General features: G+C 58.7%; 1 protein-coding gene and 1 long non-coding RNA gene across 3 annotated transcripts in view; one reads left to right on the top strand and one right to left on the bottom strand.

Annotated features, from left to right (window-relative positions):
* Positions 1-26,628, bottom strand: part of HIP1R (huntingtin interacting protein 1 related) — a 27,954-nt gene extending 1,326 nt beyond the window's left edge. Inside the window, exons 1-31 of one of the 2 annotated variants that reach the window (XM_054441886.2) lie at positions 26,303-26,628; positions 13,251-13,314; positions 12,735-12,877; positions 12,485-12,541; positions 11,368-11,448; positions 10,517-10,593; positions 10,131-10,192; positions 7,466-7,606; positions 6,680-6,737; positions 6,514-6,589; positions 6,238-6,378; positions 6,025-6,086; positions 5,734-5,806; positions 5,467-5,650; positions 5,286-5,374; positions 5,082-5,198; positions 4,904-5,005; positions 4,414-4,608; positions 3,386-3,533; positions 3,200-3,286; positions 2,687-2,794; positions 2,437-2,573; positions 2,099-2,209; positions 1,805-1,863; positions 1,544-1,574; positions 1,411-1,473; positions 1,096-1,196; positions 835-940; positions 580-703; positions 429-490; positions 107-313 (exon numbers count right to left, since the gene is read on the bottom strand). In XM_054441886.2, coding sequence (XP_054297861.1) covers positions 107-313; positions 429-490; positions 580-703; positions 835-940; positions 1,096-1,196; positions 1,411-1,473; positions 1,544-1,574; positions 1,805-1,863; positions 2,099-2,209; positions 2,437-2,573; positions 2,687-2,794; positions 3,200-3,286; positions 3,386-3,533; positions 4,414-4,608; positions 4,904-5,005; positions 5,082-5,198; positions 5,286-5,374; positions 5,467-5,650; positions 5,734-5,806; positions 6,025-6,086; positions 6,238-6,378; positions 6,514-6,589; positions 6,680-6,737; positions 7,466-7,606; positions 10,131-10,192; positions 10,517-10,593; positions 11,368-11,448; positions 12,485-12,541; positions 12,735-12,877; positions 13,251-13,314; positions 26,303-26,359 — 3,123 coding nt within the window. In that variant the 5' untranslated portion in view covers positions 26,360-26,628. Of the gene's footprint in view, positions 1-106; positions 314-428; positions 491-579; positions 704-834; positions 941-1,095; positions 1,197-1,410; positions 1,474-1,543; positions 1,575-1,804; positions 1,864-2,098; positions 2,210-2,436; positions 2,574-2,686; positions 2,795-3,199; positions 3,287-3,385; positions 3,534-4,413; positions 4,609-4,903; positions 5,006-5,081; positions 5,199-5,285; positions 5,375-5,466; positions 5,651-5,733; positions 5,807-6,024; positions 6,087-6,237; positions 6,379-6,513; positions 6,590-6,679; positions 6,738-7,465; positions 7,607-10,130; positions 10,193-10,516; positions 10,594-11,367; positions 11,449-12,484; positions 12,542-12,734; positions 12,878-13,250; positions 13,315-25,670; positions 25,892-26,302 lie in introns of those variants that run through there. The other variant, XM_054441885.2, reaches the window with a different exon arrangement.
* On the top strand, positions 23,048-26,749 carry LOC129009273 (uncharacterized). Its single transcript, XR_008492741.1, has 2 exons — positions 23,048-25,209; positions 26,471-26,749. It is a non-coding gene; the product is annotated as an uncharacterized LOC129009273 (long non-coding RNA).

The raw sequence follows: 26,749 nt of genomic DNA, 5'->3' as shown, positions 1-26,749 counted from the left end.
GTTGTCAGTGGTCCCTGACTTCCCCAGGGATGTGCACCATGTGCCTCTCTAGGGCTGGGGACGGCACCCCCATCCAGGAACTCCCCCATCCCAGTACAGACGGCACCTGGTGGTCCTGTCTGGGGGCCACGCTGGGCTTCTGGGCCAGGGGTGGTTTCTTGGTGGTTACACTTCGGGGGGCAGTGCTGGGCCGGATGGCCGCCGCCTCTCCAGGGCTGCCTGATGCCCCAGCCAGCACATAGTGTTGCTTCCGCAACTCCCCCAGCCGCATGCGTTCAGCCTCCAGCGTCTTCTCCAGCTCCAGGACACGCACCTGTAGCCACACGGCCTGCTCAGCCCAGCCCAGCCTCCCCAGGGAGCTCTCTCCTGGGTCCAGGCTTCGCTCGAGGGATGAGCTCAGAGGTCACGGGGCAGCCATGGGCACCTACCTGGGTCTCCATCTCCTGCTTCTTCAACTTGATGAGGGACAGGCCGGAGAAATCCATGGTGTCTGGCCGGAGGACAAGGGGGTGAACATCTGGGCGCCCACCCCCATTCAGTCTCGGGAGCCAGCAGCCCTCGTTGGCACCTGGCACTCACCTCTGTCCTCAATCTGCTCCTGGCCTGACTTGGTGGAGGCCACCACACTGGCAGCCCTCTCATTGACTGTGCGAGAACATTCCTGCAGGCGGCTCAGGTGGGGGCTGTGCTTGTTGGCCTTCACCTGAGGGGCGAGAGGTCAGAGTGGGCCCAGGTCTCCCAGCTCAGGGCAGCAGCAGGCCTGGGCTTGGCAGCCACAGCCCAGGCCAAGCTGGGCCCAGAGCCCGGTGTGCTGCTGTCGGCGTGCAAGCTCACCTTGGAGGCCGCCACCAGCTGGGCCGTGCTGGCTGCGATCTCGTGGGAGCAGACGATGAGCTCCTCATACTTGCCCGTGTGAAGCACCACCTTGTCAGCCGCCTCCCTGCGGGGCAAGGGCCAGTCAGGGCCAGGGTCTCTGACCCCATGGACAGCTGGCACCACTCCACACCCCCTCTACTTTCTGCACCCTGTTGACCCCCAAACTGCTCCAACTGGCAGGAAGCAGCCCCCTGCACCCCCCTACCCAGGGGAACCTACACCAGCTGTGTGGCTCCCCAGCCCACAGCCTTGGAGGCCGAGATGAGGCCTTCGGTCCAGCGCGAGTTCTTGGCGTAAAATTCCTGCTGCGTGGCTGCCCCCTAGTGGCGATGGGAGAACAGGGCAGGACATGCCAGTCAAGGACACCAAAGGTGGAAAGGGGTCCACAAGGGCCCTTCTCCCCCTCACTCTGGCCATAGGGCAAATCCCTGAGGCCTCCCTGTGGTAGGGGATGGGGGGTCTCATGCCCAGGGTGGCCTAGGCTAGGGGTCAGGCTCCTTGTGGACTGTGCCCTGCTGCCGGCCGGCCCCTCACCCTGCCGCTCTCCACGATTTCCTTCTGCAGGCTAGTGGATGTCGTCACCAGGAGCCGGATAGCCTGCCGAGACCAAGACAGCAATGACTGGTGGCCCTCCAGGTGCAGACCCCCCCGGGTCACAGCCCCTCACCTTCATCAGGTCTGTGCAGGAGTTGAGGATCCTGGGGGAGAGAAGGAGAGACTTAGCTGCTGCTCTGCAGGACAGCCCGCAGGGCAGCCCACACGACACCATGGCGGGCCTGGCCACAGCAGGGCTCAGCAGCTGGGGAGAGAGTGTCTGCTCTGAGCCAGGCCTTCCTTTCCCCTGAGCAGAACAGTTGGGGGCAGAACCTTAGGGGCCATGGGGAGCCCACCTCAGGCTGGGCCTGGAGGGACAGAAGGGGGGGCTCACCTCTCGTTCACCTCCAGCTTCACCCCCGAGCTGGCGTGGCGTGCCTGGTTCATCATGTCCTGCACCCAAGAACAGAGCTGTGAGCTGGCTGGGAGGAGGGGACTGTGGTCCTGGGAAAGCCAGGGCTGCCTCCTGCCCTCTCAGCTCTGACCTCACAGGCCCCTGGAAAACACCATCTGTCCTCTGTCTGGAGGCTGAGAGCAGGAGTGGGTGCAGCCTGTACCCAACCCAGTTGGGGCCTCTGGCCCCCAAAGCTCCACAGGAATGAGGGGAGTCCCCAGATCCCGTGCTCACCTCGATCCTCCGCACGGCATCTTCAATGGCTGCGGATGTGGCCGCCATCTCCTTGTCTACCATGGCCCCCAGCTCCTCCTGCCGCACATCTAGGCTCTTGGGTTTCAGTTCCTGGTGAGGATGGGAGTCAGACAGGGGTAGCCTCCATCCCCTCAATCCCACGGGCAGCCTGGGAAAGAGGTTGGGGGCCACAGGGATCGAGAAGGGTGCATGGTCCCCACCCTGTGTCCTGAGGCTGCAGGCTCCACGCACAAACACCTGTTCAGCCAACCCAGAGGCGGGTGCAGAGGTCAGAGGCAAACCCAAGCCTCTCAAACCCACACTCAGCTGTGCCTCACCTGGCCCAGCTGAAGGATGCCCTGCAGGGGTGTCCGCACCAGGCTGGCCTGCATGTGCCGCAGAGCCTGCCGGTCCTGCAGCTGCCCCATGAGCTCCAGAGCCCGGGCCCCACACTCCCTGCAGGTGTCTATGAGACCTGGGGTGAGAAAGGACCGTGAGTGGAGCCCTGCTCCCACAGGCCCCACAAGGACCCCCAGGGTAGACAAGCTAGTGAGGCGGACAGAACCTGCCATCCCAGGACCCACTTACGGTCGGCAGGGTTGGTGGGAGCTAGGTGCGAGGTGGCACCGCCATTGACGATGGTATCCGCAGCCAGATGGGAGAAGCGGGTCAGAGCTGCCACCAGCATGGAGGCATCTGTGCGGGTGTGTGGGGCCGAGGTTGGGGGAGGATGACACTGAGACACTAGCACTGGGACCACCATCAGTGGCCAGCTATCCCAGGAGGAGGAGGAGGAAGAGGAAAGGAGGGCTCGGCAAGACAACGTCCAGGAGGCAGTGGGAACCACACCGCAGTGTGTGTGGCCCTGGGCCCTTCAGTGCTCTGCCACCTGCAGACATATGGTGGCCCAGGCCCCAGAGGCAAAAGCCTATTTGTCCACAGGGCAGGGGTGGGTTCCTGGGAAGGAGCAGGCAGGGGGCATCTGCTTGGCTTCCCAGAGAGGTCCCTGCTGTCTGTAAACCTCCCAAAAGGCAAGAGGTGGCCATGGGCACTGGAACTGGGACACAGCCCCCGCCTCCGCGCTGCCCTGGCTACACTCACCTGCCAAGGTGGTCAGGTACTGGGCGTGGCCCTCCTCCAGGGCGCTCACGGCATCCAAGGCCTCCTGGGCCCTGCTCACCAGGTAGTCTGCAAGCACAAGGAGAACTGAGGTCCCTGCCACCCGCTGCTCAGGGCTGGGGATGGGAAGGAGGCAGGGGAGCGGCTGAGTGTGGCCCCACTGTCTACCTGGGGAGCTGGTACAGCGCAGGTGCAGGGGGTCATCCAGCTTGCTCACAGCATCCTGCAGGATGCCCGCGGCCTCGGCAGCAGCGCCCCGCAGCACTGCGAACTGCTCGTCCAGCAGCCTCTGCCGCAGCCCCTGCTCCTGAGACTCCTGGCAATGGGGGGTGAAGAGGGCAGGTTAGAGACCCTCCCCAAGGCCAAGGATGTGCCCCAGCCCTGGACCGACCCATGGGCCACCAGTTGGAGCCCAGCTGAGACCCTCACTGGTCGGGGGGTGGAGATTTCTAGAAAGAGGCTTCCCACAGTGCACAGCTCAATAATAAAAAGATAACCCAATTAAAACGTGAGCTCAAGGTCCTAAAAGACATTTCTCCAAAGATACACAAATGGCCAGGTAGCTCATGAAAAGATATGTAGCACCCTTTGCCATCAGGGAAACACAAATCAAGACCATGAGAAATCACTCCACACCCACTAGGATGGCTAAAATAAAAAGAAGACAATAAGCGTTGGCAAGGATGTGGAGAAACTGGAACATTCATGCGTTGCTGGTGGGAGTGTAAAATGGTGCAGCCACTTTGGAAAACAGTCTGGTAGTTTCTCAACAGGGTAACAGAGGTGAGACCCAGCAGTTCTACTGGGTTCCACACACATTAGCTATCTATCCAAGATAAGTGATGGCAGATGTTTACACACAAACTTGTGCTCAAAGGCCCACAGCAGCACTATTTACAACAGCCAGAAAGTGGCAACAACCCCAATGTCCACCAAGTGATGAACAGATAAACACAATGTGGTCTGTCCACACGGCGGAGTACGACTCAGCCATAAAAGGATGAGGTGCTGACACAGGCTATGATGTGGTGACCCTTGACAACGTGATGCTCAGTGAAGAAGCCGGACACAAAAGGATGCATCGTGTATGATGCCCTTTACGTGAAATCTCTAGAACAGGCAGATCACGGAGAGAGATCGATGGCTGCCAGGCGGCAGTGAACTCAGCAGTGCTGCTGCATCTGGGGAGGCCATACCCTCTCTGCCAGCCGGCCCTGCAACTCGCTCTGCTCCTGGGAGCTGCGCTGCTGCTCCCGGCTCAGCGCCGCCTCTGTCTCGCGCACCAGGCTCTGCGCCGCCAGCAGGTCTGCCTCCCGCTGCCGCACAGCTCCACTCAGCGCATCCTTCTCCGCACTCAGCATGTCCAGCCGTGAGCTCAGCTCCGACTTGCTCTATGGACAGACATGGACACCTGGTATGTGAACAGAGCTCCCAGGCCCCGCCCACCCTGCCCCCACACTTACAAACTGGGCCCTGGGGGGTTAGTGATCACTTCCATTAGACTCAGGGCTCCCTGAGGACCAGCGGTAGGTCCTGTCTCCCATGTAGCCCCTGGGTCTGGGTCAGGGCTGCATCCCAGGATCACCGAGTGGCACCCAGGTATGGCCCGTTCACGGGAAAGAGGACCTGACTTCCACCCAGGACTGGCCCCAGAACCCCACCCCCAGTCATCGAAGCCAGATGCACCTGCTCTGTGTGGCTCAGGGCCTCCTGCGCGCGGGCCAGCTCTCCGGCCTTGGCCTCCAGCTCCCTCTTGAGCTTCTCCAGCTGGTCACTCTGCTCCTCCAGCTGAGACAGGACAGCGTGTCACTGGGGCAGTGGGCTGGGGATGCCGGGGCAGGGCCCTGTGCCACAAGGGACATACCTTCAACTCTGACTCCCGCTTCACCTGCTCCACCTGGAAGGCCAGCTGCTCCTTCACCCTCGCCACCTCCTCCTGGCTTTGCTGCGTCACCGTCAGCTGCTTGGCTGTGTCCGCGTTCTGCACGGGCAGGGGAAGGGCTCATGCTCTGCTGCCAACCCTGAGAGGCCCTGCCACCGGCTGGGATGGAGAATGGGCTGCACCTACCTTTCTAAGCAGCTCTGCGTGCACATGGACGAGCTCACTGTGCTTTTCCTTCAGCTTGTTGTAGCGCGCCTCCGTGGCACTGGCCTTCCCTGGGGGCAACAGGAGAGGCAGTGATGCCCCGTGTGAGGTGGCAGGGGCTGGGGACACACCCTTGGACCCCTGTGGCCGAGGCCCCACGTACTCTCAGCCTCCTCACGCAGGCCCTGGCTCCGCTCGCCCTCCAGCTGGGCAGCCCTCAGCTGGGCCAGCTCGTGGCGGAGCTGCTCATTATCCACCAGGGCCTTCTGCTTCTGCTTCCGCTGCTCCTCCAGCTCACCCTCCAGTGCATTCACCTGACTCTTCAGCTGCGAGATGTACCGCTGGGCCTGCGGGAAGAGGTGTGATGTGGGGCCCTGCCTGAGCTGTGAGGGGCCCCGGCCCCCGCCCCCGCCCATCCCCACCCTGGCACCTCCAGCTTGATCTTCTCCAGCTCAGAGCGGAGCATTTCCACCTCTCTCTTCAAGCTCTCAATCTGGAGGTCCCTGGGGACAGAGGTCCTGGGGTTCAAGTTAAGTCAACCAGAACAGTCAACAGACCCAACACAGGAACTTGTCTCCTCCTCAGTGGCCACTCAGGATTTGGGCACCTCACGGGTTCATGTTCCCCACCCGTGGCCTTTCCAGACAGAAATGTCCAGAGCACAGCTCAGCTGAGGCCGTTTCCAACCACTCCCAGCCCAGTCGGCTCCTCCAGCCCTCACCTGTCATCCTTCACAGAGCCATTGGGGGGTCCAAACGTCTGATCGAAGAGGTCAGCCACCACCTGCCACAGCAAATCATGGTGACCCCTGCCTCACTCACCTGTGCCCTCCAAGCCGGGCAGTGGGCAAAGGGAGGGCTGGCCACCCAACACTCCCGTTGGCCTCATGCTGCAGCTGGAGGACTGGGGGACATGGGCTGGGCAGGGGGCTCACCACTGGCTCCCCCGCGGGGGGCCCTGTGCTGATCTCAATGAGATTCTCCGGTTCCTCGTCCTCCGGGGCCTCCTCGGGGATCACCACCACCGGCTTGATGTGCTCAGCCAGGGCTGAGGCCCGCAGGAAGTTAGGGGGTCCCTGCAGGGGCGGCAGGTGGGACCTGCTCAGCTGTCCCCCAAGCAACCCTCCTTCCGCCATCTCCATAGCCTGTGTGGGGCCCAGCCAGGTGCCTGGGGTCCTCGAAGGGCCTCGGGGCCCTCCTGGGGGAGGTACCTCGGGCAGCCGGGGGATCTGGATGAGCCGCTTGAAATACAGCATGTCAGAGGCTCTGCGGAAGAAGTTCCTGAGGCTGCAGAGATGGTGGGAAGTTCGGGTTCAGGAAGGGGCCACGGAGCCTCTCCCCCACCGGCCTTAATCCTGTCCCTGTCCCAGGCAGTACCTGTGAAACTGCTCGTGGAACCGGTCCCTGTGGCCTTGCAGGGTGTCCGCAGGGAGACCTGGAGGGTGGCACAAGTGTAACAGGACTTCTCTGCACACTGCTCAGGGGTTCACCTGCCCTGCCTTGTTCCTCCGTATGCTACAAACTCACAGATCAGAGATCACCCGAGACTGGGCCAGGCCCGCTCTCCCATCGGGAGGGGGAGACCTGTGGGAGACGCTGTGGGAGGGCTCAGTTCAGACTGAGCTAGAGAAGGAAACAGCCAATGGAAAGGAAGGCGCTGCGGCCACATCTCACCTAACCCACACCTGGCTTCAGGAGGCACTAGCAAGCCGCTTTCACCAAACACATTTGTCCCGGGCTGACACTAACACAGTGGTTCTCAAAGTGTGGTCAAGGGACGAGACCCTTTCAAGGGGTTGGTGAGATCAAAACTCTCCTAACACCCCAGACACCTTTTGCCTTTTTGCGCTCGCACCCCCAGGGTGCCTGGCAGGAGATTCCTGAGAGCAGGTGGGGCCTCCGTCCTGGCCGAGCCAGGCATTCAGTTGTAAAAATGAAAACCGAGCCACTCACTAAGTTTTTTGCTTGGTAAAGTAGTGGGGTTTTTTGTTTTGTTTTGTTTTTTTCATAAAATGTATGTTATTTCTATTAATGGGTAGTGGGTTTATTACTGCCATTTTTAAACGAATAAACCTCTAATTTTTCGACTTTGTTTTTTGACAGTGAACGTCTAAGCCCCATAAACATAGCCTTCCGGGCCAGGGGCCGCCCTGGGCCACTCACAAGAGTGTAGCTTGAACAGGAGCTTGACCGTGTAGTGGTAGAGGTGGCTGCAGTCCTGGATGACCTGGATGAGCGGGGCCAGGCGGCACTGGCCTGAGGACATCTGGGATACGGCGATGGCCGTGTTGAGCTGTCGGAAAACTGTGCAAAAGGGGCAGGAGGAAGAACGTGAGCCCTTGGGAGCTGGGCAACCTGCCCAAGGTGGTCCAACTGCGAAGCAGGGCCCTAAGCCAGCTCCCACACACCAGTGTGCCCCCTGCCTCCAAGACAGGAGCCTCGCGTGCTGGTGGCTGCCCCAGGTCAAGACCAGATGCTCCCATGAAGGAGGTCAACGGCAACAGCAAGGTCAGGGCAAAGGAGCTCCAGCCCAGCTCAGCAAGGGCTTCCAGAGACCTCCACCTGGGAGCCCAGGACGAGGTGCCCGACTGACAAGGGTGACGGACAGCTCCATGCCCACGGGCCTCAAACCCACACTGAATGTTAGAACAGGAAGGAGGCTCACGATGGAGCACCCCAAATGCCTAACTTTACAGATGTGGGAACAGGCAGGGCTTCTGCCAAGTCACATGGCACTAGGGTCACAACTTGGCTCTGCACACCCCAAGTGACCCTGAAACCTCGCTTGCCCCCAGGGCCCATCTCCCCTGCCCCTGACAATCGGGTCTTGTATCAGAACTACCAAGTGGGAGGGACAAAGGACAAACATGAGGCTGCCTCCTCCTTGGCTGGCAGCTTCTCTGGGGCAGAGAGAAGAATGACAAAGAGCAGGCAGCTGGCCAGCACGGGAGAGCAGCCAGAGAGCCCCCGCTGCACAGACCTGTGCCCCGGCCCCTCAGGTCCTGCTCCCGCCTTGCAAGTGTGATGGGACCACTTGCAAATCTCTGCAGCAACAGGGGAGAGCCTGGGGGGGAGGGGCAAGAAGGAATACACAAAGTGCTGCCCCTTGCCTTTTTAAAAACTTAATCTCTAATTACATGTCATGCTAAGTATGTTTTCCTTGCAAAAAATTACAGCACACATAAAGTACTGCTTGGATCTTAAACACGTATGTCTACACTGTTCGGCAATCTGCTTGATTTCACACAGTAGAATGTTTTCTAGATCTTCCCGGCCATCCCAGATTCGACACGTCTCTCTTCCCGCCACCCTCTGTTCTCTGCTCTGCACAGACAGCGAGATGCAGCCAGGCCTCTGCCATCACAGATTCGACGCATGTCTTTCTTCACCGCCGCCCTCCATTCTCTGCTCTGCCCAGACAGCGAGATGCAGCCTCCGCTGAGGCATGTTTAGGACGTTTGTGTTTCTTTGCTGTTACAGGTCCTGAGGCAGGGAAGCCCCTGCACCTGTCACCTCTGCAGATCTGGGAATTTCTCCAGCAGATGCTGGTACACCCCTTTGTGCTTCATCAACACACCAGCGTCACCAGGTGGGGAGCATGCCTGCGTGTGTTCACTTCCCTCGTGGGACCACTGCCTGCCCACACTGGCCTTCTCCCATGCCAGGGGTACCTGGCTCCTAGCTGGTGGCCTCTGTGCTGAGAGGCTCAGACTTAGCACATCTCTGCCAGGACACAGAGCCTGGTAGCCCGGTCCTGCTGCACAGTTGGGGCCACACCTTTGGACACCTGCCCTCTGCTCTCCACGTCAGATCCTGAGCAGGCTCTTCCCAGGCACAAGGGTCCAACTCTGAGCCCACCTCTCACCCACTGGAACTGAATGCCCATCAGGCTCACCCAGCTGCAGAGGCCAGACCTGGGGACTCAGGGAGGCTGCCCAAACTGCCTCTAACTCCCAATTTTCCCTTAAGGAGGCATTTGCTTCTTGCCCTCTGATGAAGAGCACTGAGTCACCCATGAGTTGTTTTGAAGCTGCCACCCAGAACAATCAGTTCTCCAGCCTGGAAGCTGAGCCCTCTGAGATTTCCTGTCCAACAGCGGCCGGGTTCCCCCGCTAGGAAGTCTGACGTGACTCAGAGGCTTTCTAGAGCAGAAAATGGCAGGATGACCCAAACCTCTCTTTCAACTGGGCTCTGCAGATGGCCCAAGGCTGGGGCAGGAACCTGGCAGGGTGGCTCCTGTGCACACCTCCTCACCCTCCCCGTCTTGGGGCTGATGGAGTGACACTCACTGGATGGAAGGGATGGCTGAACGTGTATCCTGGATGTACCCGCTGGGGCCTGCCATGCTTTGGAGGGGCCAGGAGGCCCCATTACCTATCCCTGGAGGTGCAGGGACCCCAGGAGGGGCAGGGGCAGGGGCATTTCTTTTGTTTTGTTTTGTTTTTTTGAGACGGAGTCTCACTCTGTCGCCCAGGCTGGAGTGTAGGGGCACGATCTCCACCGCCCGAGTTCAAGTGATTCTCCTGCCTCAGCCTCCCGAGTACTTGGGAATACAGGCGTGCGCCACCACGCCTGGCTAATTTTTATATTTTTTTAGTAGAGACAGGGTTTCACCATGTTGGCCAGGCTGGTCTTGAACCCCTGACCTCAAGCGATCTGCCTGCCTCGGCCTCCCAAAATGCTGGGATTACAGATGTGAGCCACTGCGGCTGGCCAGGGTCATTTCATAGTGATCAGTCGGTCTGATCACTCATGTCTTTTTTCTTCTCGTCCCATCTCTGGGGACTTAGCAATACACTCAGACCCCCGAAACCCCTTTACGGCTCACCTGATTCAGAAAGCTTCAGCTCACAATCCATGTAATCAAACATCTCCACAGTGAGCTGGAAGCTATGCAAGAGAAGTGGAGGAAGAGATGAAAAAGGGTGGGTGGGCCCACCAACTCGTCCTGAGACCCCCCCTCCAGTGGGGATGGGGGCGTTGCCGACACCATGGCTCTGGTGAGTCAGCGTGCCTCTGCCAGGATGACAGTCCTTCAAGTACACCCCACCCTTTTAACTTCACCCTCTGTCCTTGGGAGCATGAGCGTCAACCAACAAGGCCACGGACTCATTCAACTCCACTGCCCCATGCGGACGCCTGGGCTTGAGACGCAATAGGAAGGAATGGGGAAGCTGAGGGGAAGTGGCCATGCAGCCATGCAGAGTGACTCACATGTTGTTGACATCAGTCCCAGCTGCCTTCTCCAGTACCTCGTCTGTCACCTCCAGGCCCGCAGGAAACTGGGGATGCTGTGGAGAGAACCCCCACCCAGCGGCCACTGAACCAGGGCCCCCCCCACCCACCCAGCGGCCACTGAACCAGGGCCCCCCCCACCCAGCGGCCACTGAACCAGGGCCACCCCCCACCTAGCGGCCACTGAACCAGGGCACCCCCCGCCACCCAGCGGCCACTGAACCAGGGCGCCCCCCCCACCCAGCGGCCACTGAACCAGGGCCCCCCCCCACCCAGCGGCCACTGAACCAGGGCCCCACCCCCACCGAACCAGGGCCCCCCCCCCACCCAGCGGCCACTGAACCAGGGCCACCCCCCACCCAGCGGCCACTGAACCAGGGCCCCCCACCCAGCGGCCACTGAACCAGGGGTCCCCATGCTGGGCCCTGGGCCCTGGGCCCTGCTCTTGGCAGACCCAGGCTGTGGTCCACATAGGTGGCAGAGGGCAGTGGAGGGGGTTGGGAGGAGGGGAGCACCCGGCCAGGACAGCGAAGACTGAGGAAGCCCAGTGCTCATGTCCACGGAAACGCCTGGGGAAGCCCGTGCCCACGTCCACGGAAACGCCTGGGGAAGCCCGTGCCCACGTCCACGGAAACGCCTGAAGTGTTCCAGGAGCTTCCTGATGCCCTGGCTTCCCTGTCTCCCCTTTAGTCATAGTCGGGACAGGAAGGTGAATGGAAAGACTCATGGAGAGGACAGATCCCACCCTTGATGTCCCAACATGTGCCATAACGTCACAGTGGGAAGAGCCCACGGGCCCCTCAGCCCCATGCCTCCCCCAGGGAAACCACCTTGAGGTGGAAGGAGATCTTGGTCAGCAGCAGCTTGGTGTAGACATTCACCAGCTGTCCGTAGCGGTCATGCAAATGTCCCTGTGTGAAGACAGACAGGGTGAGGGGCCACGGCTCGTGAACACGTCCAAGAGTCCTCAAGGACCTGGGCATGACAGTGACCCACCACCGGGCACTTCTTCATTCAACAAACGTCTTCTCCCGGCCTCCACCCACCTCCCTCTCTGTCTCTAGCTTTTTCCCTTAATCTTCCTCCTTGTCATTCCTGCCAAAGAAACTCTTGTGAGAAGAGAGCTCTTTGTCCAGGGCAGCAGGCCAATTCTGAGCAGGGACGCTTTATTAAAGTGCTGGTGCTGGCAGGGAGGCACATCCCGACGGGCGCCTGGACACATCCTCCCTGCTCCCTCCTCCAGCCCCGTGGCCCCTGCGGCCGGGCCAGCTGGGCCTGCATCTGCAGGTGGCACCATGGGCAATGTTTTCCTCGCTTTAAGGGAAGTGAGTCAGGGCAGTGGTTCTGGGTTGGATAATGCCCTGGTCAGGCCTCCCTGTGGGTCCAGGGCCTGCCCTGCTCCTATGTCCCTGCCCAAGCAGACGAGCACCCCACAGTGCTCCAGAGAGAATCAGGCCAAGGCCCTCTGCCCACCAGGGACATCTCTAACTCCTGAGGTCTTGCAGTGCATCCATATTGCAGGCCCCCCAGGGCTCTCGGGCCTTACTGTGTCTAAGGATCATCCAGCAAGTGTGCTCAAAATGCAGACCTCCAGTCCTGATTCTTCAGCAGCAGGTCTGGGGGAGCCCAGGAACCTGCGCCCTGCCACAGGCTCTCTAACCACCACTGAGGTGCCCGGACTGTGGTGTTGCCACATTTCCCAACTCGTGAGGACTAAAGGGCCCGGGTGACTTCAGAGCTGGAGGGCCCACTGGTTATGCGTGTGGAGCGCCCTGGGCTAGGCCTTCAAAGGCAAGCAGCATCTCCTCATGCTGCCCCTCCCACTGCGGCCCCTGGGAAAACCCAGCCACCCGCAGGGAACTGCCCACAGGGAGCCACCCTTCGCTCAGCCCCACATGCTCAGGAAAGCCCTGAATGCCAGGCAGGACCTAGACTGGCTGGACCTACCCACAGGTCTCCGATCTCCCGGATGTTGCTGCGGTACCGCTGGCAGTCATGCAGCACCTGCAGCGCAGGGAACATGGGAGAGGGGGAGCGTCCAGGACCCTGTGGTAGGGCCCTGAGACACGCACTCCCCACCCGAGGCGGGAGGAACAGCCCAGAGCTACGGGGACAGGGACAGGAACAGGGCCAGAGCCCGCATGTCAGCGGGACAGTGCCCCAGCTCCGGGGAGCAGAGGAAGCAGCTGCTACTCACATTGGGGTGCCCGTCTCGAAGGACCTTGTGGAGGACATGGCAGAACTTCCAGCTGAGAATGGAGCTGCTGGGCAGCGGCAGTCCAATGGCGTAGGACCAGAAGGTGAAAGCCCCCTTCTCGTGGTGTGTGCCCAGAATGATGCCTGCAATGTCAAGGCCAAGTGTGGAAGCAGAGACTGGAGCGCGGGGGCTCAGCAAACCCGGCTGAGAGAGGCCAGAGCCGCCGGAAGAGGGCCGGCCCCCAGTCACGTGCCCATCAACCCCGGGTCACCAGAGCTCCAGTGTCCAGCCAAGGGGACAAGAGTTAGGGCAAGACAAGGAAACCTTCATTGGGCCCAATGGGGGCGTTTTTGTGATGAGACTGAGATGGGAAGGAGCCAAGCTGCACAGAACCCTCCTCCCTGGGCTCAGCGAGGGACCTTGTGATCCCGGCACAGCTGACCGCAGGCCACCTGCAGCGCTGTGCTGCTCCCACATCCACACCCAACTCCTGGCCCAAGAGCCGGCCAAGGATACGCCGGGCGTGCTTCTCCTTCACGGGGGCCTCCTGGGTGTTGATGGCTTTGCTGATGCTGATGGCCTGTGAGGGACAAAGGAGCAGTGTTTAGAGCCCCAGGCAGCCACCCCAGGAGACACCACCCCAAGGGGGAGAAGCACAATACTGAACAGGATTCTGCCTGGGTTCAAGGCCAGCGGAGCGATGGGGGAGACAGGAATCCCCTCAACCTAAGCCTCTGAAGGACTTCCCTGTGCCTGATCGATGCAGCTGAACTACACTGAACACCAAGAGCTCCAGGAGTCAGGGGACAAGGACCAAAGCTGGGCTATGGCTCCGGGAGGCCATCCTGCCCAAAACCTGCATGACTTGACTCTCCTGCCAGATGTGGTGCCCTGAGCCGCAGGTCATGGCCCAATGTGGTGTCCTCCGGCCCTATCTCCCCTTGGGGAAAAGCAGCTGAGACTGGAGCCCCCGGCTGGGGCCCACCTGGCCTTTGCGGCACCCCATGAAGGGTGCACATCACATTGTCCCCACTCTCTCGGGAGGCATTCTCAGGAAACTTAGGCTAAGCCCAGGGCCTGTGGCCCACTGCCCCATAGGCTGCCCCTCTCCTGGGTGGGGCCTCGCCCTGTTGAACTGTGTCAAGCTCCTGCTGCCACCTGCAGCCCAGCCAGGGGTGGAGGAAGGCCCGAGTGGGATCTGCAGCTGTCACCCGGAGCTGCGCAAGTGGCACCTTCACAAAGTGCCACCTGACCAAGGCCAGAATCTCAGCATCCCTCCCGCTCCACCTACGGCAGTCTCATCCCCTCCCCCACCCCCGGCTACTGCCTCCTTTTCCGAGAAGGCTTCCTGGACGTGACTGTGCTCTCGAGGAAGGCTCACGGCGGTACTGTCACTACCACCCAGCCCTGGCTCCGTGGGGCATGGGGTATTTCTCATGCGGGAACAGGTCTGCTAAACCTCTGTCCCCCACCACCAATGTCTGTGAACTGAGAAGAGCTGCCCAGGCCATGGGCGGGAGGGATGGGGCCTCGACAGATGCAGACACTGAGATAGGACATGCAGCTCCGGGCCAGCCATTCTCCCCAACCCCCAGCCTCAGCCAGGGCAGCTGGGCTCCTGAGCCACAGGCTGGCCTGAGCCAGGCAGGCCTTGCAGGGCAGGGAGCCGGCTTGCAGGACAGTGCAACCCTCCTGCGCTTTCTCCCCAGACGCCACTGCGCTCTCCCACCCAGCACCGGAGCAGAGGACATCCAAATTAGGGTCTACTGTGGAATTTCCTCTGTGAGAAAAGCCAGCCCAGGAAGCTGGGGGGCCCTTCCTGGTGGGACCTCAGATGGGAGCTGGGGGACTGTGGGGCTGGGCCAGGCAGCCTCTGGGCCGCCCCCGGCCCCTAGCGCGATGCTGGCCCCCTTTCACACACAGGGCCCATTGTACTGGACCCTCCCAGGCAGGCGTCCTGGGGCTGCCCTGAGCCCTGCTCCCCGTACTCAGGAAGCAGCTGCGGTCCCATCTCAAGGAACCAGGACCTGAGGAAACGCACAGAGGCTCTGGTGGGCCTGATCCTGAGGGCTGCCCAGCCAGTGGACCCCAGGCCTCAGCTCCTTCCTTGAACAAACTCGTATCCACCAACTGTGAGAAGCCATGGCTGTGAGTGTCACGCCCCCACTGAGGCGGAACATTGCCCATGACAGCAGCGATGATGATGATAAGGATCCTGAGTGCCCAGCCCCAGCTAGGCATGGGCAACTCGCCTCCCAGCAACAGCCCAGGGAAGTGGTGACTAACTCATTTTCCTGGTGAGGAAACTGAGGCACAGAAGGCTTATATACTTGTCTGTACAGCTAATAAGGACAAAGGCAGGGTTCGAAGCCAGGTCTGTCTGATTCCACAACCTGTGTCCTTTAGTGACTCTGAACAGCCCCCAGGCAGTTCCTTCCGTGGGGAGGGGCTCCCAGGGCAGGAGGCAGGGGCTGTGACTTCCCCCAGCTCATCGGCAAGCAGCTGTCCCGTCACAAGCCAGGCGTCTCCGTCTCCGGGGTGTGTAACCCCATCCCCAGCTGCCGACACCTGAGCTGCCACCTGGTTCGGAAGATTCCTGGCAAGAAAGGTGGAGGCGAAGTGACTGGTGCAGACCTGGCACCAGAGAGGCTGTAGACACAGAGATGCAGGGGTTTCTCCTGACACTGAGGAAACCCCGGGATGGGGCTGAGATAGGGACCGTAGAAGCAGAGAACACATTCTGGGGGAATGGGCTTCCCTCTCCTCTTTGTAAGGAAAGACACAGTGAGGCCAAGGTGCAGCCACCCCTGTGTCCCCAGGCCCTAGGCTCCAGATGCCCACTCAGCAGAGCTCCAGCTCCCCACACCCGGCACTCTCACACCCTCCTGAGGCCGCCCTGTTGAAATCTGCACCTCCTGGACGGATGGACTCCGAGGGCCGGGCACCCTCAGACAGTGGAGTGTTTCCTTATTTATCACCCTCTCCCCTCACCCAGCAGTCAGCAACACGAGGGGAAGCAGATCGGCCTATAGGTGCTGCTGAACCCCCAGCTCCTCAACAGTGCCTGGCACACAAATGACTTTCATGGCAGGAGGGAGGCCCCAGGAATGCAGCGTAACGGGGCATGCCTTGGGCACATGGCATGGTCTGCTGTGCGCCTGGGCCTCAGTGCTGCCTGCTCCCCGCGCTGGCGGCAGGGGACAGGATCCGTGGCAGCAGGGCCCTCCCGGGCAGGGTGCCGGCTGGCTCTGGGAACACAGCCCCGTTGTGTCTAGGATGGGCAGATGTGTGCACCAGGCTCGGAGCGCCACACAAGGAGGCACAGTGCTCACACAGTGGGAGTCTGTGGCTGCTTCGTGGGCCTCGCCTCTGACCAGGCAGTAGCAGCTAAGCCCTGTCCCAGGAGAAGCCCGGCCAGGTCCCAGTGATGTCCCACCTACTCCCGTCTGCTGCTGACCCTCCCTTGCGGAAGTGGCTCCAGGGGTCTGAGGGGCTGCAGCAGCGCAGGCGCTCAGGGGCTCACTCTGTGGTGAAATCCACACAGGGTGTCCTTGACACAGCTCTGCTCTGAGGCTTACAGTCCCGAGGCAGGTCCAACTGCCAGCAATACTTGGTTCTGGGTCCTGAGGTTCTCAACATGCTATCCTCATAGCTGCCGAGTGGGGTGAACGTAGTTCTCCCCATTTTGAAGGTGGGGACACGGCAGTGTGCCATGGGAGGTAGAGGGCTGCCCGGGACCATCCCTGGGTTCTCTCTAGCCTGCATTTGTGCCCCGTGTGGCCCCTCGGGCCAGAACAACCCCAGCAGCTCTGACACAGGCCAGAGGCTGGCTGGTCAGCTGCCACAGAGACACCCCTTTGGGGCGGGGCGCCGCAGCCTTTGAGGAGTGGAAGGGATTGATTATGGACCTCAGCTCAGGGTGGAAAAACCCAGTGCTAGAGAAAGGAAGATCATAAGGACACATGTGACCGCGCTGGGGTCTGTCCACTACTCAGCACCCACAGCTCCCATCCGGCTCCCAAGAAGCAGGGGCCTCACACAGAGCCTGGCAGGGCAGTTTCCACACAGCTGTGAGTGGCTGTGGGACCAGGGCTCTGCAGGGGATGCAGTGATAATGTGCAGCATGAAAGCATGAGGAGGGGGATGCTGTTCTTCCCACTGCTGGGCACAACAGGGAGGGGTGTCTGGCTGGGGCAGGGGAAGTCTCTGGAGGAAGCAGGACAGAAGCGGTAATGGAGGGGGACCAGGCGCAGTGGCGCACGCCTATAATCCCAGCACTTTGGGAGGCTAAGGTGGGAGGATCACTTGAGCCCAGGAGTTCAAGGCCAGCCTAGCAAGACCTCATCTCTACCAAAAATAATTTAAAACTTAGCCGGGTGTAATGGTGCACGGCTGTAGTCTCCTGCTACTCAGAAGGCTGAGAATTGCTTGGGTCCAGGAGTTCCAGGCTGCAGTGAGCCATGATAGCACCACTGCACTCCAGCCTGGGTGACAGAGTGAGAACTTGTCTCTAAAAAGTAAAATAATAGGCCAGGTGTGGTGGCTCATGCCTGTAATCCCAGCACTTTGGGAGACCGAGGCAGGTGGATCACTTGAGGCTAGGAGTTTGAGACCAGCCTGGCCAACATGGCAAAACTCCCGTCTCTACTAAAAATACAAAAATTAGCCGGGCATGGTGGTGTGTGCCTGTAATCCCAGCTACTCAGGAAGCTGAGGCAGAGAATCGATTGAACCTGGGAGGCTGCAGTGAGCCAAGATCGTGCCACTGCACTCCAGCCTGGGCAACAGAGCTAAACTCCATCTCAAACAAAACAAAACAATAATAGAGAGTTCCACAGCAGCTGTGAGACACCTTGCGGAAGGGAGCTGGAGGGTCCGCAGAGACAGCAGAGAGGGGCAGAGTGAGGTCAGCTCCTGCCTGGTTCCACAGACCCTGCAGCTTTTCGGGGCTCGAAAAATCTTCGGAGTCCATACCCACGCCCCAGGAGCCACCTGCTCACAACTCTCCGAGCCTGCTCTTCTCCTGCCCAGTGCCAGCAGCAAGAGGGGCCTGACCTTTAAGGGCAGAGAGTGGGGACAAAGCTCAGGGGTACCCAGGGGCCCAGGGGGCAGGTGAGGCTCTGCAGATACACTCAGGATAGCTGGCATCGCCAAGTGTGTAAGAACATGCCCTATGCCATAAGGCCAGCAGACAGGTCTCAATAACCTATTAATGAAATCAATTTTATTGAGCTCAGCCTTGTACTGGGCCCTGAGCAGACAGCTTTGTTCTGGTGTTACCTCATTAATACTCATAAGGAACCTCAGAGCAGGCGGGCGGGGGAGGACACTGAGGCTGCAGGTTAACCACCTGTCCAAGGTCATAAATAACAAAAAAATGTGGGCCAGAGATGGAGCCCCTCAGGCCCCTCCCAGGCGGCCCTGGGCTGCATGGCCTTCACAGTTCAGGGTGCGGGGTAGGGCTGGGTGCGGGAGAAGTGTGTCAACGTAGACATCCTTATTGTCCCACCACAGGAACCCCGCTCCCCAAGGGCCTGCTAACATGCCTCCAAATTGGGAGTGGGCTCTGGATCAGGATTTGTTCAAATCCCGAGTAACGAAGGCCTTGGGGCTGGCAGAGCCAAGGGGCCTTCCCACTGCCCCCATCCCTTGGGGTGAGGGCATCTGCCTCTGGGCTGTGGCCTTCAGCTCAGTCCAGTGGCCAGGGGGAGCCCAAGCCCCAGGATACACCTGCCCTGCTTCCAGGAACAATCAGGCCAGACGGGGCCCACTGACTCGTGAGCAGCCCAGAGCTGCGCTGGTCCCTGGACCACCCTGGCGAGCATCTCAGTGAGTGCTGCTTCAGAAGAGGGGAGATCAGGCAGGGGACGCTCTCGAGAGGCTGCTGGCCCAGGCCTGATGTGGAGTCCAGATGGAAACAGACTGCAGGAATGGGCACTGTCAGCAAAGCCAGGCGACTGAGCTGGGAGGCTCCAGGCAGCGGCCGCCCCACACGCCAACCCCGCAGCACCCTGTGGCCCAGGAGGCTCCGGAGTTGTCTGTCCACCGATCATACTGTCCCCACCTCCAACCCCCGAATACAGGGACATCTTCCTTCCTGCTCTATCTCTAGGCCCAAACCAACATCTGGCTGTCAGCAAATCCCCACTGGGCAAATGGAAGGGTGAACACTCGAAGGAACAAGAGCTCTTTCAAAGACAAGTACTGGACGACTTCAGGGCACTGAGCCTCTCTTTCTCCAGCTAATAATTTATCCACTAGAGCTGCATAATAGAAATAACTATAAAACAATTTCTATTTTTAAAATCAACGCTGAAATGAATCAGACGTAAGCCTCCTTGTGCTGTATTATCGTGGCACCTAACAGCAGCACTTGGCAGGGACAAGAACGTTCTTCAAAGAGCTGGGGCACACGGACGGACGCTGGCAGAGCGGTGGGTTATTTTGCTTTAACATTTCCAAAGAGTTGGTTGAAGGACAGAGAGATCTCATTCAAATGCGTTTGTCCCCTCAAAGGCCATTGACAGAGCAAACACAGGGTTTCTGTAGCTGAGGAGGCCGGGATACAGCCACATGCAAAGCAGCGAGGTGGACAGCTGGGTCAGCTCCGGCAGACAGGAAGTTAGGGGCAACTGCTCCGCTCCATTTAACCTGTATCTCCCCTCACTCTCACCCAGGCCTGCTTGGTCCTGGCCACTCTGTCATTTCAGCGTTTAGGAAAGCTCCCGAGGGGAGCATGAGAGCCCAGGTTCCTTCCCCAGGACGCTGGTTACAATGTTGTCGCCTGACCCACTGCCATCTCCGCCCCAGGCTTTGTGGGTGACACCCAGTAGTAGGAGGACTGTTCCTGCATCACCCCTCTGCCAGGCTGGCTCTGGAAGTGACAGGCAGCCAGCTCGTGCAGTTTTGTTCCCTGGGCCCTGGTGACATCACTCCACAAACCCGTCTGTCCCAAAAGCCAGGAGCCTGAGTCACCTCCAGGCAGATGAACCTACTGCAGTTTGAAGATCATGTTTATTTTAGCCAGAGAAAAAACAATCTCGCCCCAAATAAACTTTTCTCCAGGCCTCAGTCATTCTCTAGAATGGATGGCCATGAGCCTTTCAGACATCACCAAGAAGACAGCATCAAAGAAGGGAGACCACTGGCCCCTGAGCATCCACTCATCCAGCCACTTACGACGTGGCCCTGCCTGAGGACCCCAGGGTAGGTGGCCGGTGCAGGTCTGGGCAGTTGCTCGGGGAGCTCAGCAAGGTGACACACTCCCACTTCTCAGGTGAGCCTGGTCTACACACGTGCCCACCCCATGTCTGTCTGCTTCCTCCCGCTCTGCTGGGCCAGCCGCAGTGTGTCAGGACAGATGTGGAAGCAGCACAAATAATGTCATGAGGACTGGGCAGCACAGAGAGGCTTGGGCAGGAGGACGGCAGCGGGTGGCTGCACAGAGGAGGTGATATTCAAGTCAGCATCGCAGATTACCAAGTTGGGCGGGGAGGGGGCGGGTAAGGGCATCGCCAACAGAGCAGCCAAGGCGTCTCAGGTTAGCCGGCTGGGTATCCCTGTCCCTCGGCCAAGCAGGCCTGGACTCCACTCAGAGGCTTTCCACTTTAAGCTGCTGGGATCCAGTGGCCAGCTGGGTTTCATTCACGAATGACCGGTGCAGCGCTGGTTGGGAGGCTGGCGTCTGGATCAGGTCAGAGAAGGGGCCTCGTCTGCGCCTGTCCCTATTCAGAGGGTGAGCAGTTCTGCCAGGGAAGGCTCTTGCTGGCTTTGTCCGCACCTCCTGAGGCTGTCGTCCCCCAGAATATCCTCCCAACCCTGGAGAGTCTTCATAATGTGGCACCTCTGGGCTCACTCTTCCAGGGAAGTGCTGTCCCCACCTGCCTGAGTCCCCCAACCTCTGTGCAGATCCACTTTTCTCCCCAACCGCCCCAGCACACAAGGCCTCCGCTTACAGCTAATCTAAGGGCACTGGGCAGAGCCCAACAGGGAGCTTGTTTCTTTCAGCCCAGCCTGCTCTTCCGAACACAACATAACAGCCAACACTTACACAGCATTCACTACACACCAGGCACTATGAACACCTGTAAATCTTCACAACCACTCCAGGAGGTATGTAATATTATTGCCCCCATTTTGTAGATGAGGAAACTGAGGCAGAGTGGTGAAGGGACAGAGCCAGGGGCTGAACCTGGAGCTTGCTCTTGACTGCCCTGCCATTCCACACGTGGCCACAGTTCGCATCTCTTCACCTCTTAGAGGGTACAAAGATGACTCGGACCTTCCTGGGGCATACCCCAAAGCTACAGGAACAGGCCAAATGGTGAGACAGCAAGCGGCGCTCAGGAATGTGTCACGGGCATCAAAGCACATCAGAGACAGGGAGGGGGAGGTCAGGGATGGGCGGCCCCTTCCCACCCCAACCTGGACCAAGAACAGCCTCTGGAATAGCTCTCCCAGGGAGGCAATATGCAGCCCAGGGGTCGGGAAGTCAGCGGCCTGCCAGGCATCACCACGACGGCATCGCCATGTGGGCTGATGGGGTGGAACCGAGCAGAGGATGTCACGGGGCGAGACAGCAGTGGGCACGCCCAGGAACGACGAGCTCAACGCCCGTGCCATGCTGCGGGCAAATCACTCCTATACACGTAAACGTTGCCCTTTTCTAAAAGCCACCAGATGATTCTAACACTTGCACTGTCCGGCACAGCAGCCGCTGGCCGGTGGGGGCTGTGAGTATTGGAAAGGTGGTGAGTCCAGACTGAGATCAGCTGTGAGTGTCCAGTACACACCTATTTCAAAGATTTAGTAGGAGAAAAAGAATGTAAATTCTCCTACTCATAATTTTTGTGGCAATTACATGTTGAAAGGGCTATCTTTTGGATATACTGGGTTAAATAAAATATGCAATTACAGTTAATCTCACCTGTTTCTGTTGACTTTTCTAGTAGTTACTAGACAATCTAAAAGTACACACATGGCTTGCCTCTGGTTCCTCCTGGACAACACTGCTCTACTGTGCGCCGGGGCTGAGAAGCCCTCAGTTGTCAATAAATGTTAATCTTGACAGGATTTTGGTTTCACGGGGGATGCTAAGCATGTATGTCATCGACCTGGAAAACTGGACCTACGAACTGTTTCCACATATTGCTGCCCTAGACAGTCCCTGCCCCGCAGGAACCCCTCACACCTGGGTAGTTTTATGTCTACAGTTAATGCTCACCTGCCAGACTTGGCTCACTCAGCAGTGGCCAGAGGCCTTGCAATGTAGTAAAGGGTTTCTCTCATCCTAACCTGAGAGGAATCTTCTGGGCTTGATCTCCATCCTCTGGGCCTGCAGCGGAAACTGAGGCCCAGTGAAGCAGAAAGGTTCACAGATCAGGAAAAGGCAGGACTCACCATTAGCATTTCCAGTACTCCTAACTGAGTCCTTCTCCATAATATGCTTCAAAGATGCTTTCTTCTCTAGATTTTAAACTTTTCAGCAGAGGGAGGGAAGGGAGAAAGACGGTTGGGCCGAGTATCTGCTGAGGCCCTGCTATGCCCTAGGTGCTGTTTCATGTTTACATACTGGATGTATTAGTTCCTTATGGCTGCCATAACAAATCACACAAACTCGTAGTTCTGGAGGTCGGAAGTCTAAAACAGGTCTCACAGGACTAAAAGCAAAGTGTCAGAAAGGCTGTGTTTCCTCCTGGAGGCTCTAGGGAAGAATCCATTTCCTCGCCTTTTCCAGGTTGTGGAGGACACCCATACTCCTTGGCTAGTGGCTCCTCCCCAGCAGCAGGCGGTGAAGTCTTTCTCACACGGCCTCACTCCAACCTCCTCTCCTGCCTCCCTTGTCCACATTTAAAGACCTTTGTGATTACACTGAGCCCACCTGGTAGCCCAGGAGCATGGCCCCATCTCAAGGACCATCTCAGCTGATGAGAAACTCTAATTCCAGCTGCAACGCCTTACTAAGTCATTAACATAGTCACAGGTTCTAGCTGCCACACGGTCTCTTTTATACCTTACAACAGCCCTATACGATAGCTGGAACGATCTGTATGGTTTTTTTTTCAGACAAGGACATAGATTTACGAGTTAAGCAACTTGCCAGGGACACAGGCTAGAGCCTAGGTCTACCTACCTACTAGTGTCTTTATGATACCACACCCTCTTTTTAAATGGTACAGGCAGTGTTCAGGTTCCAAATACAAGCATGCTGTATTTTGTAGTATTCTGTATTCAGAAAACAACAGCAACAAGACAATAAAAGTTTGTCACCTCCATATTGAAAAGGGTTTTTTTTTGTTTTGTTTTTTACCAAAGGGACTAAAGTCATAGGGAAGAAAAGCATACACTGGTTTTCTGGACATTCCCTGGGATTATACACACACACCATGCAACAATCACAGGCACCAGCTCCCAGCAGGCACATGATCGCCTCTCTTCACACTCCTGAGCGCTAACCCCAGAGATATTTGCAAACAGAGTGTGTCCTGTCAAAAAAGCTCACAGGAAAGCTATTATCTTCCTCCTGACCCAGGAGCCCAGGGGAGGAAAGCGAGGTTGGCAGGCTAGTGAATATTTAAATTCTAAGCCAGCCTAGTGCTCCTGCCACAGCACACAGTGCACAAGCAGCATATTACAAAGGAAGCCAGGTCCCTGGACTGCATGTGCTAATTTCTGTCCCGAAGGAGACATGGAAGTAGCAACCTCAGCTCTCCAGGTCCTTTTCCACCACGGGGCCTGGCTGGCGGCTCACCTGATTATTTCTGGGAACGATCTAATTAAATATTAACCACGTACAAAACCTCATTCTTACATTCCTCAATAAGTCACTGTGAAGACGAGCAAACCCAGACAATGAACTCAAACTCCATCTTTCCAGAAAATGGGGCCCGAGAATAGGTAAGTCCTGTGACATTCACCCATTGCAAAGTTACTCATTGTAAGTGGCCCTCTTAGCCTCTGAGAAAAACCCAGAGCAAAACAAAACAAAACAATCCACCTTTGGTGAGACGCCTGTAATCCCAACACCTCGGGAGGCCGAGGTGAGGTGGGTGGATCGCCTGAGGTCAGGAGTTCGAGACCAGCCTGTCCAACATGGTGAAACACCTTCTCTACTGAAAACACAAAAATTAGCCAGGTGTGGTGGCGCACGCTTGTAGTCCCAGCCACTTGGGAGGCTGAGGTAGGAGAATCACTTGAACCCGGGAGGCGGAGGTTGCAGCGAGCTGAGATCATGCCATTGCACTCCAGCCTGGGCAACGAGAGAGACTCTGTCTTTAATTTAAAAAAAAAAAATCCACCTTCTTGTGTATCAAACCAACCACTAAAATGTGTGGTCCTGTATCAGAGAGTCTCTCTTTGACACTCAGGAAGGTTGCCCTTCTTATCATTTAAGAGTAAGATCAATGAAGTTGGTCCTTCACATCCCATCTCCTCCATGTAGCAATCAGACCTCTTTATGCCTCCTCAAAGGCACGGGAAAAAACTCAGTGAATAAACAAAGTTTCTGACAACATCCAGATCTGTCTGCCAATTCAGGTTTTCTCCCTATGATCTACAAGTTCTTGGCACAATTATGTATTGGTGACTTTAAATTTTTTTAAAATGACGGGCTAGCCGGGCTGAACCAGTTCATGGTGATGAAGCTCACAAGGATAAATTGGTAATTTGCAGCCACCTGGGTTCCAGCACGTGGCATTTCTAAAGCCTTGATATCCTCAGGATTTATTATCGCTTTCTGGGTCAATCCCAAGCACAAAGGTTAGAAGGTCTCCCTGCGTTCTCTCTCATTTCAAAACGAAAGCTGTTGTAGAGTGCATGTGCTAACTAGATGTGAAGGCAACCGCAGAAGTCATCGCTCTCTGCAAGGACAAGTGGGACGGAACTTGCAAATAGCCGCCACAAACGCAAATGTCACCAACCTGCATTAGACAGAAGTGGGAGGGGTCCTCTGGCTTCCTTTACCTCTAGAGTAAAATTTTTCAGCCATTTCAGTCCTGGTTGACTTATTTTGGCAAATAAACAAGTATGCCCCCCCTCCACCGCCCATCCCCCAAGCCTGAGAGCACTTCAAGAGTTTGTAAAATAAAAAGCAACAGGAAACCAGAAACGCAGCAACGTCTGCATCGTGGGTCCCCGGCACAAACACAAGTACAAAACGCACACCCGCGCCCTTATTTAATTTCTAAAGCCTTCCCAGGATAGGCATCATCTGGAAGAGATACAAGCGTGGGAGGCGCAGGAAGGGAGCCCCAGGAAGTTTCTGTCTGTCGGGCGCCGGTATTTAATGAGGGGGTGTGCACCTATTTATACGTGGGCAGCGCTCGGGCAAACAAGTCTGGCGACATACGAGAAGCTTTTCACCCAGCAAATAATAGGAGACTGTGCAGCCCTGGGAAACTGCTCACGAGAGAAGGAAGCTGGGAGTTTAAGGAATTTCCTTTAAGGAAACTGCCCGTGGGGGCATCGGTTTCAGCGGGTAGGAGACGGGGGCAGGAGCCGGCAAGGAGAGGCACGGAAGGGCGGGGACCCCAGTCGGGCCGCGCCGGCCCCGGGAGCACCTGGATCCCCAGCCCCCTCGGCCCCCGGCGCGCTGGGCTCGCGCACACCCAACCCCGGCCCCATCTCCGTCCCCCGCCGCCTCAGCTCCGGCGCTCCCGGCCCGCGCACACCCTGACCCCGGCCCCCTCAGCCCCGGCGCCTCTGGGCCCGAGCGCCCGGCGGGAGCGGGGAGCGCGGCTTCCGGTTCACCTGCGCGCCGGTCGGCTCGGGCCGCGGAGCTCTCGGAGAGCCCGGGCGGACACAGGCCCTGCCCCCGCGCCGTCCCCTGCCCCTGGCCGGCGCCTCCCCGGCCCCAGCCGTTCGCGCGTGAGAGGACAGGGACGCCGCTTGCCCGCCCGCCGCCCGCCGCCCGCCGCCCGCCACCCGCCACCCGCTCGCCTGGGTCTTGTCGAACTGCTCGCGCTCGGCCTCCAGGCTATGGCCCGGCCTGCGGCTCAGCACCCGCGCCGGCACGTTCTTGATGCTGTTCATCCTGCCGCCACCGCCCGCTCTTGCCCGGCTCCGTCCGCGCGGCTCACAGCCTCACGGTCCGGCAGCCCCAGCCTAGGCACCGCGAGGCCACCGCGCCGCGCCCGGGCCCGCCCGCCGGGGAGGAGCCTGCCTCGCCCCGCCCCCAACTCCAGGGCACGCCCCTCCCCCGCACACCTCCAACCCCGCCCCCCGCGCCCGCAAACGCCTCGCCCGCCCCCAACTCCAGGGCACGCCCCTGCCCCCGCACACCTCCAACCCCACCCCCCGCGATCTCGGGACACGCGCCTCTCCCCGCACACCCCCAACCCCCCAACCCGCGGCGACCCCGGCACACGCCCCGCCCCGCGCACACCTCCAACCCCCACCTCACTCACAAGGTTGGGGCACAAGCCAAAAGCCCCCCCCAGCTCCTCCCCACCTCTAATCCCCTGCCTAAACCCGGAGGGGAAGGGAGGGGGAGGGGGAACCCATCCCTCCTTCTTCCACCCAGGGTAGGGACCCCGGCCAATTCCCTCTCCCCACCCCTTCCCCGAACTCACTAAGTCTTGTCTGCACCAGGGCAAGATCTGGTTAATTGGAGAAAATCTGGCCTCCATGAGCCTGGTCGGTGGCAGCACAGATAGACGTTTTTTTTCCTTTTTGGTCTTAACGTATGTGTCAAAAGGCACACAATGACACTCTCCTCTCTTTGTGCAATTCTGACATAGCTGCAGCTGTTATCCATGCGGGGATGCAGGACGCATTTCCAGAGACGCAGCCGGCTCCGCAACCGGACACCTCGCCAGCGCCAGGGACAATGGGGGCTGAGGCCGGGCGGTATTAGGCTGGGACAGAAGGCAGGCGGATCTGAACAGCAAAGTACACTGAGGAGATGCCGCCAGGGGTGGCGTGAGGCTTTTTAAAAACATTATTTTTGGCTTCCCCTTAAAATTACTGGTCACAAGACTGAAGTAAAAAGATAAATAAAAGCCCAGAGTCCTCTCTAA

Source organism: Pongo pygmaeus, chromosome 10, assembly GCF_028885625.2.
Source record: "Pongo pygmaeus isolate AG05252 chromosome 10, NHGRI_mPonPyg2-v2.0_pri, whole genome shotgun sequence".
Taxonomy (NCBI): domain Eukaryota; kingdom Metazoa; phylum Chordata; class Mammalia; order Primates; family Hominidae; genus Pongo; species Pongo pygmaeus.
Note: the sequence above shows the minus strand (reverse complement) of the source record. Positions and strands in the feature narration are given on the sequence as shown.